Raw genomic sequence first — 15,683 nt, 5'->3', positions numbered from 1 at the left:
CTTAAGGTAGGGGCTTTATGAAAGTTTTTACATGATGAGCCCTACTATTTCAGTGATAGCCTATTTCAGTCAAGTTATTAATGAGGTCTCTTTTTCTGTAAGCGGAGAAATAAATCATTACAAAGCTATGAAATTTTACTTACTATCCAGGCTGTTGTGTTGTATTCTCCTCTACTGCCATCCATTTATCTATGGAGAAAAACAGGGTTTTTACAAGTCCTGAGAAGAATTCATCTCTCATTTATATTTTGGAGTCGTAACTGGATTTCTTTGTAATAACTACCAAAGGTTGCAAATACTTCCTTAGATATTTATTATATTTTATCCTAAAAATATGTTGTCAATAAATAACTTTTTAGGGAGCTTTAGGTACCTTCCTCCAAATATTAGGAAGGAAAGTTTATTCTTAATTGCTGGACTGCTGAGATGATTAGTGTTAATCTAGGTATCTTAGATATTGTTTCTCATTAAACTGCCTGTGATGTAGTTTAAGCTTAATAGCAGAAGTGTTATTATTGTCACTAAAAATCATAAAATCTTGGTACATTTGAAAATAAGACAGATATGTTTATCTAAGTGGGTCTCTTCTGTTTTAAACCAAAAATACTTTTTTTCAGATGTTAACTGGGGATCTTCCACACAAGCATTGACCTACTTAAATGCATTGCAACATGCTGTCCGCCTTACTGGCGTAGAAGACCATGTGAAAAATTTCAGGTAATTTGAAATAGTATTTGAAATAAAACTTGAGATGCAGAAATAGCAGCCTTAAAGCCAGTGGAAGTCAGTTATGCTAAACAGGAAGGGATAGTATTTAGCTCTAAAGGGGTGTGTTGAGGATGACTTAGTTGGTTTTACAAAACTTGACCCTTGCAAAGATACAAACATCTCTCTGGCATCTGCCTCAACTGTTTGTGTCTCTTTTATTCCCATTTGCTTATTTCATGCAAAATAGATTGATCAAATCTTTATTCAGACATTCATAAAAAGGGCTAATCTGAATATCTGAGGAAGAGTGCTAGCTGCACCCTTCCTTTGTGGTTCTCCTGTGTCAAAAGCCACAATCGGAAGAGGAGAATCTCCAGATCATTGCTTTCTACATGATGGGGAATTCTGATCTTTCAGGGTGGCCAGTCATGTGGACAGCTTCTACATGTAGCATAATATCTCTGTGTCAGGCTGTTGGTCTCCACACAGGAAGAACAACAGTAGAGGGCAGTTCAGGTTAATCCTTCTGTGAATGCTAGAATAGGGTTTGTGAAATGATACAGTTTGAAATGAACATGGAGCCATGTGTCTCATATTGTGCCTTCTCGCTATCTGGTCTGGGACCCAAGTGTTCCAGTGGGAAAACAAATTATACACAATAACCTGAGTTGAATTAATCAACAAGGGAATGAGGAATGATAGGCAGCTATGGATTAAAGAAGATAACCCTTCTAGACAAGCCTGCAAACAAGTAGGGGGTCCTTAATTGGAGGCTAATACTGGGGCTGGTCAGAGGGATCAGATAAGCCCCCTGTTACAGCATCTCCATTGGCTGCTGATCTCTTTCCAGGCACAATTCAGAGTGCTGGTTCTAACCTATAAAGCCCTAAATGGCTTGGGCCAAGCTATCTCAAGGACCACCTCTGTCTCTATGAGCCTGCCTGAGTATTAAGATAATCAGGAGAAGCCTTTCTTTCAATCCTGCCACCTTCACAGATGTGCTTGATGGAGATAAGGCAGAGGGCCTTCTCTGTTGCTGCTCCCAGACTTTGGAACTCCCTCCCACAGGAGGCTTGGCTGGCCCCATCTTTGCTGTCCTTCCACAAGCAGATGGAGACCTCTCTCTTCAGACAGGCTTTCCCTCCGTGACTGGCTGCCTGAGTGGGTTTTTTTTTATTAAAATGGATTGTTGCATTTTACTGTTTTGAATGTGTTTGGTGTTGCTTTTATTTACCATTTTTAGTGTGACATGTTTGATCTTTTTAGTATTGTGCACTCACTGTTGTTCACTTTACATACTGTCTTTTAATGTTGTAAACTATCTTGGGTTCTTTTTAAAGGAGAAAGGTGGGATAAAATGTTTTAAAGAAAGAAAGAAAGAAAGAACATAACAAAACACAAACCCCCACACCTTACCACACACACACCACAACAGAACATGAGAATTAGGGACCCTGAACTACATAGCCTTTTCATGGCATTGGGCGTGCATTGGCATTTATGCATTTTTCTGCCACTGGAGTAACATTTGGAATATATGCCATAAGCACCTGTCTTCTGCTGTAGCGGTTTCCCTAGCCTTTGCCAATGAATAATGTTGATAGTAGATAGCCCCTTTTTGCTCATTTTATCCACTTGGCAGCACGAGTATTATTATTACTCTTCTGAAACTCAAAACGGTCAGTGATAAAATTCAAATACAAGTGTAACAAAAAGGTATTGTCACAAGCCATAAAAACAAGCCCAAATTAATTCACCCATCTTGCAAAATTAATGTATTCATGTGAAAAGGAGAAGCCTTACTGAGAAATGTCTTTCTTGGGGGCAAGTGTCAAGGTAACGGCAGGACATGATCCTGAAAGCCTTGTTCAGAAATGCCTTGTATTTAATCTTACTTTATTTACAGTGTTTCAGTAGTGCTCTGTAGCCAGAGCTTTTTGATTAGGCTCATGTTACAGCCGATAGCATGACAACTTGATCCAGCAAGGACAATATTGAATTCCTCTTGTTGATAAATGACTAGTGGAGGTGCCAGTTATATGAAATAGAGTTAATTCCAGAATAATTTGTGCAAAGTTTCTGTTTAATTGGAGCATGCTATTTTTTTAGGCAGTAGTTCAGAATGGCTATGTCTGTGTCATTAAAGTACATATTAACTTTTATTTTAAATTTAAAACTAGGCCACAATGTCTTGTAATGAGTGGTGCTCCAAACTCACGTCCAGCTTTGCTTCATCTGGTCCATGCCTTCACCAAAAATGTAGGACTAATGATCTGTGGTCATATACATATGGTAAGTCTGAATTTCTTATTCCTGTTCTAAGATTACTCGGCTTCTTAGCGCTAACAGTAGCCAGGACACATTTTACTGGGAATGATGCAAAAACAACATTTTTGTAATGTGGCGCCTGAATTACTGTGGAGCTATGGATTCTTCTTTTATCTGCGTCTGCGCAGAGGTTTCCAGAATCTTCTAGAGCTTAACACTGTTCGCTAGGACTGCCCCTCTAGTACATGTTCGCCCATCCTGGCAAGTGTCTCCGTTCTTTTTTGCCACCGCTGAGGTTTCTTCTCTTCAATGAGCTCCATTCACTATTGCGTTGTAAAGGATTTTGTGAGAGACTTTGTGCTTTTTCTCCTGTCCACCGGCCCCCTTCTTCCCTTTCCCCCCTGTTTTTACCCTTCTTACCCATTTTTGATAGTTTATGGCCTCTTCTGGGCCTTTCAAAAGGTGCACTTCGTGCCCCAGTAAAATTCCTCTGACCGACGGCCACAACTCTTGTCTCTTCTGCCTCGGCGAAGCCCACCAGCCAGCTTCTTGCCCTATTTGCAAGAAGTTTACTAAGCAGGCTCTTAAATTAAGACAGCAGCGTCTCTGTTCTTACTTGTTGGAACGTTCTCTTCACCCTTCACCAAATATGGAATCCGTATAGCCACCACCACTTCTGTTACCATCTCTGGACGTTTCTGTGGCCTCCTCAATAAAGTCCAAATCCAAGGTGAAACTGCCTGCCAAAACTAAGTCTGGTGGTTCGACACCCAAATCTACACCAGTACCGAAATCTCCCTCGGTACCAGAACAGCAGCCAAAACCCAAAAAGTCATCTTCTGCTGCACAGTCTATTAAACATCAGAAAGACAGACCAGTAATAGCACCAGCTCCATAACTTCCCTTACTACTGGAAGGGTTTGGAGACTTCTCACTCCTGCAGATGCCTCCACAGCATCACCCAGAGAATGTAAATAGAGGTTCATTCTAGTGTGAAAGTCCATTTTGAGGTGTTCTGAAGAAGTTACCCACCCCACCATAAAATTGGCTGACAGGAAGGAACAGAGGCTTCCTATCCACCTAGCAACTTCTGCTGTTAAATTTCATAGTTTCTGCTATGGGCAGTAGTGACGGTGAAGCTCAAGGACAGCCAATCTTCATAAAGAGGCAAAAAAGACCCACTTCTCCTTCACACCACCCTAGAACAGGACTTGCACAGAAAGTTAGAAAGTTCCCAGTTAATAGCAGAGAATTAAAATACCAAACCTTTGTAATGCTTCCTACTGAAAAAGTATGGGTGTATAAGATTATTTCAATCTAAGTTGTACTATACTTTGGTTAGAAGCAAAAATATGCTCTTCTTTTTGACAGCAACTCTTGATAGCACACTGTAATGTTTTGTCATCCGAACTGGTGCAATAGTTGACTCTGGTTGAAAAGTAGTATTCTTTGCTTTTGAATTGTGCAGATGTTTTGAAATAAGAGTTTAGTTATTCTTAATGGGGAACCTTATTTCTAATAAGTGTATGTCTCTTCATGCGAAATTGTATTTCTTCATGGTCTCTGTGATCAACAAATGTGGGCTATTCTTCACCCATGCAGAGCAGTTTGGAAGCTTCTAGAACTGAGGAGCCTCGTTTGGCAGAACCCCCATGCCAGTATGTATCTGTCAGCAGACTAATGCTTCTTTTGCCTTTTCTGGGGTTTTAGGGCCCTCGCAGACAGGCCTTGAAGGAATTGTCTGCTGACTTGAGCAGGTACCAGCGGTGGCTTATTAAAAACAAAATGAAAGCATTTTATGCTCCAGTCCATGCAGAAGATTTGAGGGATGGTGCACAGTATTTAATGCAGGTATGTGGTCTTGGTAAAAAGAGAAAAGTCTTTGTGCTGTGTAATGATCTGTTCTATGAAATGAATTTACAAGTAGAGCTGTTATGTCAAAATTTCTTTTATCTCTTCTGTGTGTTTCTATGTTTGTTTTTTAGAATTGTTGCATATTGTACTAAAGATTAGTGTGTTAACCAGGTATGTACAGCTCCCATAATACCTGGCTCTGCTGAAAAGGAATGGCAGCATCTAAGTCCAACATATCAGGAGGGGTACCAGAGGGAGGGGAGAGGCTGTTGTGTCATTCTTACCCAGTGACTGGAGATGCAAGCATGAATGGATTTAGTCCTGAGATTCTGTGTTGGGAAGCAAAGCATAAGCTCTTCAAGTATCAGGAAGGAAAACACTCAAATTTTCATCCAATCCAGGTTGACTTTTGCAGCCCACAGTTATTTTTCTTCTCTTTCATTGAAGATGATTCTAAAAGTTTTGGACCCTCAGTTTATGGAGTGTTGCTATCCTATTATCTTTCCACCACCTTATTGCAGGAGTATACTGAGAACATTTGCCTCAGAACTCCTTCCATGAATAGAGATGGACACAAACCTCAGTTTGGAGGTTTGTGCCAGTTCGTACATGCACCACTACAGGTCATAAACGTATGGTGCCACGCATTTCCTTTCCCCACCTCCCCAGCCAATGACCCACTCACCAGTCAGTGTGTACTCCTCTCCTCCTCCTCGGCTGTTCGGCCAGTCCCTGGCAGGAGTATGGGTTTGCCTGTCCTGCCTCCTTATCTGAATGGGCAATCAACCAAGGAGGTGGGGCAGGGAAGCTCGTGTTTCTGCCAGAAACTGGTCAAACTGCTAAAGAGGATATGAGTGTGCACCAGCTGGTAAGTAGGGAACTGAGGTTCGTGCCCATCTCTAACCATTAATAGAAAATTGGATCCATAAATGATATACTAGAAACTCAAAGCAACTGAACATTGAGCCAGTCAGGCAGAAATGATGGTGCAAAGTCATTGAGGGATCTACTTAATCTGACAGGATAGTAGGACTCACAACATTTCCTGCATCAGGAGGAAAAGGTCTGACATCAGGATCAAGGCACAATGGAAGGGTAGGTCTCTCGACAGCAGGCAATCAAGAAGTCAGAAGCTTCTTGTTCTGTTCATGTCTGTTATACTAGAGGCCAGAATGAGAACATGTAAGGAAAAGTTTTGCTGTGAATTTTCCCAGTCCTCAAGAAGGCAAAGATGCTACTAAAAGTTGTTCTCATGACAGAGCCTTTACAGTGCTTTTCTATTTCCAATTGTAAATATAGAAAAGAATCTCAACTCCCAAAAGGAAATCTATAGTGGAACACAAGAAAGGTTCTGAACTCAGCACTAAGCAGATGCTGCCTCCAAGGAGATGAGAGTACAAGCAGGAAATTATGGTGCCCCTGATCATAATGTGAAAGGAACAGTATGTTGACTATGCGTGCAGGTCACTTTTCACCCAGTTTCATCTGTTCTATATGGAAGAAAGGGTATATCCACTGTAAAAATTAAGCTTGAAGTAGATCATGAAGTTAGCTTGTAACCCTGTCCTTGAGACATTTCTTAAGACAGAGGAAACTGCATTTAGATCAGAGCCAACAGATGGCAAAGTTGTATCAAGACTGAAACTGAAATCATTGAATGATTAGTTCGTGTACTTCTTATCTGAAACCACAGGTGTGGGTAGGGCAGTGAAATTCCAGTTTTTCATGTCCAGCTCTTTTGCAAATGGTATATAAGTAGATAACACAACAGTATCCCAAATTTTGTTGTTGTCAGGCTGCAGGTTTGGGACGAATGAGACCGAACACACTTGTTATGGGATTTAAGAAAGACTGGCAGTCAGCTGATATGAATGAGGTCGACACTTACATCAACCTATTACAGTGAGTAGAAAGATAAACCTCTACAATAATTATGCAGTTCTGTTAAATATGTCTGTTCATTAATTCTCAGGAAGAAAAATATAGAGTGCAATACTTAACTGCAGTTGATTCTATGTTTTCAACATAAAACTAATATACTTGCATTATAAACATAGCTCCATGTTGTGAGCTCCGTAGTTTACTAAAAATTGCCAAATTGATTTTCAGAATGAATGAGTTTTATTTAAAAGCATATGTTGTTGTCATTTAGTCGTTAAGTCGTATCCGACTCTTCATGACCCCATGGACAAGAGCACACCAGGCCCTCCTGTCTTCCACTCCCTCCCGGAGTTGGGTCAAATTCATGTTGGTAGCTTAGATGACACTGTCCATCCATCTCGTCCTCTGTCATCCCCTTCTCCTCTGACCTTCACACTTTCCTAACATCAGAGTCTTTTCCAGGGAGTCTTCTCAATGGCCAAAGTATTGGAGCCTCAGCTTCAGGATCTCTCCTTCCAGTGAGCACTCAGGGTTGATTTCCTTCAGAATTGATAGATTTGTTCTCCTTGCAGTCTAGGAGACTTCTTTATGGTCTCTCACTTCCATACATTGCTACTTGAAAAACCATAGCTTTGATTATGCGGACCTTTGTCGGCAAGGTGATGTCTCTGCTTTTTAAGATGCTGTCTAGGTTTCTCATCGCTTTCCTCCCAAGAAGCAAGCATCTTTTACAGTGGGGTCTCGACTTATGAATGGTTCTACATATGAACTTTATGACTTACGAACCCACCCTATAGGAAATTACATACTCAACATACGAACTTCCCTCGCGTTACGAACAGGAAAAAATTGCCCCCTCCCTCCCCTTAGAGGCTTCTGTAGGGGAAAAAAAGGTCAGAAACTTAAAAATAAATAAAAGAAAGTCACTTACCAGGCCTTGGTAGCCCCCGAACTGCAGGAAAAAGAGCAGCAAACAGATAAAAGCCGACACCCAGAGGGGAGCCTGGCAGCCATTTTGTGCTTTTCTCCTGCCCCCTCCTCTCCCCGCCTAACAGCTGATTGACTGGCTCTGAAGAGGCTTGGAGAGGCTTGCTCAGCACCTAAAAAGCCTGCCTGTGTGTCTTTGTGCTGAAAAAATCAGCACAACATGCTTTAAAACATGCTTAAAAATTGGCTTCATTGAAAATTTTTTTTCAAAAGTGCTTTTAAAACTATGCCCTGCCTCCCCCCTCCTTTCCTGACCTAAGAAAAAATAAAAAAATATCCCCCTCTAGTGGCAGAATTGATGCCTTTGAATTGTGGTGCTGGAGGAGGCTCTTGAGAGTCCCCTGGACTGCAAGGAGAACAAACTTATCCATTCTAAAGGAAATCAACCCTGAGTGCTCACTGGAAGGACAGATCCTGAAGCTGAGGGTCCAGTACTTTGGCCATCTGATGAGAAGAGACGACTCCTTGGAAAAGACCTTGATGTTAGGAAAGTGTGACGGCAAGAGGAGAAGGGGACGACCGAGGATGAGATGGCTGGACAGTGTCTGCGAAGCAACCAACATGAAATTGACACAACTCCGGGAGGCAGTGGAAGATAGGAGGGCCTGGCGTGCTCTGGTCCATGGGGTCATGAAGAGTCGGACACGACTAAACGACTAAACAACAACGACTAGTGGCAGAAGGCGGAATAGCAGCTTCCCATTAGTTTCCCATTAGTTTCCATGGCTGGAAAAGAGCAGATACGGATTAAATGGTTTTCAATGCATTCCTATGGGAAATGCAGATTCGACATACGAACTTTTCGACCTACGAACCGCCTTCCAATACGGATTAAGCTCGTACGTCGAGAGCCATTTCGTGGCTGCTGTCACCATCTGCAGTGATCATGGAACCCAAGAAAGTAAAATCTGTCACTGCCTCCATATCTTCCCCTTCTATTTGCCAGGACGTGATGGGATCAGTGGCTATGATCTTAGTTCTTTTGATGTTGAGCTTCAGGCCATTTTTGGGCTCTCCTCTTTCACCCTCATTAAGAGGTTCTTTAATTCCTCCTCACTTTCTGCCATCAGAGTAGTATCATCTGCATATCTGAGGTTGTTGATATTTCTTCCGGCAATCTTAATTCCGGCTTGCGATTCCTCCAGTACAGCCCTTTGCATGATGTATTCTGCATATAAGTTAAATAACAAGGGGGACAATATAGAGCCTTGTCATACTCCTTTCCCAATTTTGAACCAGTCAGTTCCATATCCAGTTCTAACTGTTGTTTCCTGTCCCACATATAGAATTCTCAGGAGATAAATACAGTGGGGTCTCTACTTAAGAACTTAATCCGTATTGGAAGGTGGTTCTCAAATGGAAAAGTTCTTATGTAGAATCTGCATTTCCCATAGGAATGCATTGAAAACCATTTAATCCGTATCTGCTCTTTTCCGTCCATAGAAACTAATGGGAAGCTGCTATTCCGCCTTCTACCACTAGAGGGGGATTTTTTCTTTTTTTCCCTTAGGTCAGGGAACAGTGTTAAAAGCACTTCTGACGAAGCTAATTTTGAAGCAATGGACTGAAAACCAATTAATTCGTTCTGGCTGTTTTTTTTATGTAGAGGTGCGTTCGTACATTGAAGCATTAGTTCCCATAGGAACTAATGCAAAGCTGGTTAATACATACTCTACCACTAGGGGGAGAACTTTTTTTAACCTAAGATGACCTAAGGTTAAAAAAAGAGCAGGAAAGGTTTTTTTTCCTGTTCTTATCTGGATTTTTGTTCTCAAGTAGAAGCAAAATTTAGCAAATGGAGCTGTTCTTAAGTGGAATTGTTCTTAACTAGGGACGTTCTTAAGTAGAGACCCCACTGTAAGGTGGTCAGGCACTCCCATTTCTTTAAGGACTTGCCATAGTTTGTTGTGGTCCACACAGTCAAAGGCTTTTGCATAGTCAATGTTTTTCTAGAACTCTCTGGCTTTCTCCATAATCCAGTGCATGTTATCAATTTCGTCTCTAGTTTCTCTGCCCCTTCGAAATGCAGCTTGTATGTCTGGGAGTTCTCAGTCCACATACTGCTGAAGCCTACCTTGTAGGATTTTGAGCATAACCTTCTAGCATGTGAAATGAGTGCAGTTGTATGGTAGTTGGAGCATTCTTTGGCACTGCCCATCTGTGGGATTGGGATGTAGACTGATCTTTTCCAATCCTCTGGCCACTGCTGAGTTTTTCATACTTGCTGGCATAAGAACCATATGTAGATATGTCCAAAGTACATACACCGGAAGTAGAAATGTTTCTGCTCATTTTATGAGCTGGAGTGATCCTCTGGGACATTTTTCTGCCTGATCCTATTGACTGTCTTTCGTCTCTGCACCACTTAATTAAAATAATCACTCAGCTGTTGACTGTTTATAAGTTTCCACAAAACGTATTTATTCTGTTACAGTGATGCCTTTGACATTCAATATGGAGTAGTTGTTATCCGTCTACGGGAAGGTCTGGATATCTCTCATCTTCAGGGACAAGGTAACTCTTACTATAATATGTGCCTGGAAAAAATAGAGCTACCAAAACAAACAGTTCGCATTATGATCTTCTAAAGCAAGTTTTGGTGTTTCTCTTCTCTTGGTATTTCTACAAATCATTAAAAGCACGCATGCACGCACGCACGCGCGCGCGCACGCACGCACACACACACACACACACACACACACACACACACACACACACACACACACACACACACACATTCTAGCAGATGTTTATGATCTTGAACTAATGTGAGGATGAAAGTGATCTGCCTGTTCAAAGCTTGATCTATAAATGTTGCATTCTGTGTTTTTTATGAAAAAACTGCAGGCTTTGTTAATGTGTCATAGTTTGAGATCAAAAAGCTCATTTTAATCTTTTAACTTCCATGTATCTAAAAGTATTTGCACTGGCTATGAGCGTTGCAGCTCACTTTTTAAAGACAGTGAATGGCCTGGGACCTGATTACCTGAAGTCTTTTTATCTATAGAGATGTGCCGTTCAGATTTTTTTGGATTCCCAGAATTATCTAAGAATTCACCAGGCAGAATTTTGAGAATTCCAGCCACAGACCCATATCTACAGACACACATTCATTTCACTCATGTGGAGAGGGGCTTAGCTTGAAGGCTTCATGGCTTGGTGCTTCCTGGGAGGTATAGTTCTTCTATAGGTCCTCTACAACAGTGGTCTCCAACTTTGGGTCTCCAGATATTCTTGGACTTCAACTCCCAGAAATCCTGGCCAACAGAGGTGGTGGTGAAGGCTGCTGGGAGTTGTAGTCCAAAAACATCTGGAGGCCCAAGGTTGGGGACCACTGCTCTACAACACCTAATGGGCACCAAGACTGCATGTCCTAGAAAGCCCTAGGACTCCCAGGTAGCACTGTGGCAACTTCCTTTTTTAAACAGGAAGCTAGGCCATGGAGTCTTCAAGGTAGTCCCTTTTCCTAGTGAATGAAATGGTGGTGTAGACATGGGTCTATGGGCTTTAATTCTTTAAGAATACTGAGAGTTGGTCTCCAGGAAATTCAAATGGTGCATCCTTATTTCCTTGTGTGATTTTATGGTATATGTTTGAAGGCCTGCTGTTCAGGCTGCCAGCAAAATTGAGACTGGTGAATAGACAAGGTACAGCTTTATTAGCAGTGGACCCCTTAAGGAGCAGAACAAAAAGGCATTAAGGTTTCAGCACAGTGGTGGCATTCTTAAGATACTGAAAGTTCTGCAAAATTATGAAACACGTATTTATAAGATGAGCTGGTTGCATTTCAGCATGCAAATTAAGTTTTCATAAATGCTCTTACTATTTACAGAAGAAGTATTGTCATCCCAAGAGAAATCCCCAGTAACCAAGGACATTATAGTTAATGTAGACTATAGCAAGAAACCTGAGACAGTAACATCTAAGCCAGTGACTGAAAAAGTTCCTATTCATAAAGGTAATTGTTTACTTGATATAGTTTTTTTATCTTTGAAGAATTCAGGATATTTGTATAGGCCAAATCACGCAGTCCAAAGGAGTGTATGGATCTCTCACACGTATAATTTCCTTTTCATCTTGAGTTGTATTTTTGTATCTGTGGGAACTTCAGAAACAGCACATTTTGGTCCACCTTATGTTTCTGTAAGAGCTAAAAGTAAGCATATTGTGACAAAACAAGTGATGACTTCCTCTTTTATTTCTTTGGCAAAGTAATTGTTCACGATCAGTGGTAGCAAAGGTTTAAGCCACTGCCTTTTAGGGTACTGAGGCACTGCCACATATGTTGTTCTAGTAAGCTGATAGCTAGTGTGTGCTGTTTGTGGTGTGATGAATAAATGTGTGTCTATGTGTGAGAGAGAAAAATTGAGTGCTGACTAGAGATGAGGGTATTTGTATTCGTCTACAAATACGAATATCCCTGCCCAGGTAGAAATAACAAGGGTCCATGGGGAAGAGAAGAAATTCAGTTCACAGTTGTTCTGTCTACTGAAAATATATTAGTTGCAATGCTCTAATAGACATTATGTGTTTCTGCATGCATCTGCATGTGTATAAATAAAATATATATTAACATGCTAATCATTTATAAACAGAATCAGTCAAATTCATTCATGTCTGTTTTTTCCATAATGTTAATTCATTTTATTCATCAAAAGTACACATACTTCACTTTCTCATTAATGCTACAAATAACATTTTGCTTTGTTTTGTTTTCCCACTTCTAAACTTTTTCCAGAAGAGGAGGACGATGGCAAGACTCCAACACAGCCACTTTTGAAAAAAGGCAGGCCATTTTTCCATCTTTTGATTTATAATCCATCTTTTCCATATTCTAAACTTCACTTTATAATTTTTTATTTTCTATTTAATAGAGTGTAAATCTACATTATCACCTGTAGGAGATGTTCATATGTACTTGGGAATTTGGATAAATTTATGAAGTGTGAAGCATTGGTGGTTTGTAGAAAGAACAATTAGAGTTAGGAATTCCTAAATGGTACTGCATAATAATTGAACATGCAGCATGGATGTCATGGTGTGTTAGAGCTTTAACAAAAATGATGTGTACTGTGTCTCTGAGACATTGGTCATAATCTAGAGAATTGCACCTGTTTGCTGATCGTGGTGTGATGTTCTACCCTTCTTCACCCAAAAAAAGCATCCTGCTACACTACATAGCAAGGGAGCTTCAAAGGAAGTTTTCAGTGAGCTATTGGGTGACTGTGATTTCTGCTGGAATTTTTAAAAAGCCAGATGTGATGTGATGTCTCTATATTTGGGCAATTATTTTAAAGGAACCTGTGATGCTTATGTTTAAATGCATTATTTATATGGCAACAAGAGGTTTATTGTTTTGAAATGCATTGGTTTGGTAAGTATGTGATGGTAAGGGATAAGTGAGAAGCAGGGAATGTTGGTAGGAATGATTCTAATGGGCTAGGAGAAATTAGGAAGGCAGAGGATTGATTAGGTTTTTGGAACTGTCGGGGGGATAGAGAGATCAGGGAGAGTTTTGATGAAAAGAGCAATGAGTTTTGAAAAAGAGAGGTGATAGAATGAAGAATTGTGTTGAATTAATTTAAAGCCTAGGATTAAATAACATCCTTTGGACACAGTTATCTTAATAAAATCCTATTGAATTAATTCAAACTAAGTGGTAAGGAGCTGAGTACCTGAGGGCTAGGCTGTGTAGAGGGTGATATGAGGGCCTGAATGAAGGGGCAAATACACACACATCAAAAATATTTTAAAAAAAACAAGTAAAGATTGGTGGCAGCAAAAGAGAAAGAGAAGAAACAAGTGAAGTTTAGTTGTAAGTGTATATTCCTGTGCTTATTTAAAAAGACAGTTACGTAAATAATGAGTGACAAGACAAAGTGAGTTTTGACATCAATATATTAGGATAGGTCAGGCCTTTTGGTAGTTGAGTGTAGTTCTAATAGTTAGTACATTGTCTCCCCATCTGCCTGGTACTGTGAACCCCCTAGCACTGACTTAATGGAAGTTCCGTTTTGAGGCTGGAAGGTTAATGATATAGAGAGAGGACTAACTTGAAGCACATGGGATCCAAAGCAATCACCAGTGTACAATTCCAGCACCATGCTGTCATCTCTATAATTCTCTCTTGTCTTTCCCTTCAGAGCCCTTTGTTCTTCTCTTGGTGCCTTTTCTATGTCCTCTGATTCACACATCATCCATAACTTTTCCACCTCTCTTTGACAGATCTCTTCCATACTCCAGCATTCCATACTCTCAAAACCTGCCTCTTCAGATTCTGTGCACTATAGTAGCGTTCTCCGTTAATCCATTTCTACCAAAATCCTGTATAAAAATTGTCCTCTGTCAATCTTAAGACCTCAGGCCAGGAAGACAGAAAGGGCAATTGTGTAGAGTGTTCTCTGTGCCCCAGCAGGCTCCCTGATGCAGCCCCAGTGTCACTGGTTGCAACATGAGTCATGAAATGGGGAGCTAGAAAGCAAATAATGTTTTCTGTTATTGCACATTTCCATTTAATTCACATTATTCAAAATAACAACTTTCTGGATATGAATCATCTCTTTGTTAGTTGTGGGTCCTTGTGGTCTTGGCTGTAGTTTTATCAACAGCCTGAAACAAAATTAAAACACTAGTATTGGTTGTATGGCTATATGTAGCAAAGGAGAAAAACAATAAATAAAATCTCTTCTCAAAATAACTTATCTCATTCTGGTAAAAAAAAAAGTCTTGTAATAAAGTTTCTGTGGCCATAAATTGGATTATTTCTTGATGAAAACTCAGAGCAAATGATAAATTCTGGTTTGTTGATTGGTTTGTTTTTAAGTAGTAGAAAAATAAAATACCTAAGTTTCGTTTACAGTATTCCTGTAACCCAATTATATATGCTTTAATAGAATGAATGGCAAAGGCAGTTGATGTCTCTTTTTATGTCTACATAAATGTTTGTTATGCTTATTTTTTTTTGGCAGTACTTCAGGGCCCTTACTTCAAAAATAACACTATGGTCTAAATCCAATTGTTATTCCCAGCTAGAATGGACTCATTGAATGGATGGCCCTTCTTAAGTTAGCACTTACTTAAGGCATTCATTCAGTTCATGTATACTGGCTTGAACCATCAATTGGATGTAGCCTGTTATACATATATTAGAGTTACCAGACACCAAGTAGACAATAGCTTACGGCTTCATCTGCATGTATATTATATGGTACAGTGTATTGTGATGTATTACTGCTCACTCAATAATGAAGAGTTCAGGGTGTATGTAGGCCAGCTAGCTATGCCTCCCTCCAGAATGTGATGACTTACAACAGGCTCTAAAGAGACAAATCACACTTTTTTCCTGCCATGGTTTCTTTACTTCATTTTCCAACTGACATTCAGTGGCTGAAATTCTCTTACTGAATGTAGTAAGTCACAACCAGAGTAGGCCAACTGAATCAATGGGAATTTGGTGAATCCACTCCTATGTTAATCCCATTGATTCAAATGGGCCAACTCAAGTTGTGACTTACTTTAGCCTACTAAGTCACAGTTAGAGTAGGCCCATTTGAATTAATGGAATTTATGGAGCAGTTGACTAACTCTCCATTGATTCAGTGGGCCTACTGTAGTGCTATTTATTAAGTTGAGCAACTAGTTTTTGCCAGTGTTTTAAGAGGACAGAAATAAGGTTGCCAACCAAGGATGGCTGATCAAATGATTTGCCCCTTCTGTTTCTTCCAAAACCTCAGTTCTTTTCTTAAACCTCAAATCCACAGATCCCAAAGGCCTCTCTGTTCCCCTGAACTTGGCTGATCAAAGACTACTTGATGCAAGTTCTCAGTTTCAGAAGAAACAAGGCAAAAATAATATAGATGTATGGTGGCTTTTTGACGATGGAGGTATGATTTTTAAAAAGTTAAAATATTATAAGATTATTAAATCCTGTTTCATTTCAAACACCAAAACCTTAGCAATATGGGAACTGATTTTTCTCCCACGTA

General features: G+C 40.2%; 1 protein-coding gene across 3 annotated transcripts in view; it reads left to right on the top strand.

The window, feature by feature from the left end:
* Positions 1–15,683, top strand: part of SLC12A2 (solute carrier family 12 member 2) — an 89,972-nt gene that overhangs the window by 63,090 nt on the left and 11,199 nt on the right. Inside the window, exons 15-22 of one of the 3 annotated variants that reach the window (XM_020790649.3) lie at positions 618–717; positions 2,889–3,000; positions 4,687–4,827; positions 6,626–6,732; positions 10,133–10,212; positions 11,531–11,656; positions 12,440–12,484; positions 15,459–15,581. In XM_020790649.3, the coding sequence (XP_020646308.3) occupies positions 618–717; positions 2,889–3,000; positions 4,687–4,827; positions 6,626–6,732; positions 10,133–10,212; positions 11,531–11,656; positions 12,440–12,484; positions 15,459–15,581 (834 nt within the window). Of the gene's footprint in view, positions 1–617; positions 718–2,888; positions 3,001–4,686; positions 4,828–6,625; positions 6,733–10,132; positions 10,213–11,530; positions 11,657–12,436; positions 12,485–15,458; positions 15,582–15,683 lie in introns of all 3 variants that reach the window. The other 2 variants (XM_020790648.3, XM_020790650.3) reach the window with 2 other exon arrangements.

This window comes from Pogona vitticeps, chromosome 2, assembly GCF_051106095.1.
Source record: "Pogona vitticeps strain Pit_001003342236 chromosome 2, PviZW2.1, whole genome shotgun sequence".
Lineage (NCBI taxonomy): Eukaryota > Metazoa > Chordata > Lepidosauria > Squamata > Agamidae > Pogona > Pogona vitticeps.
Note: the sequence above shows the minus strand (reverse complement) of the source record. Positions and strands in the feature narration are given on the sequence as shown.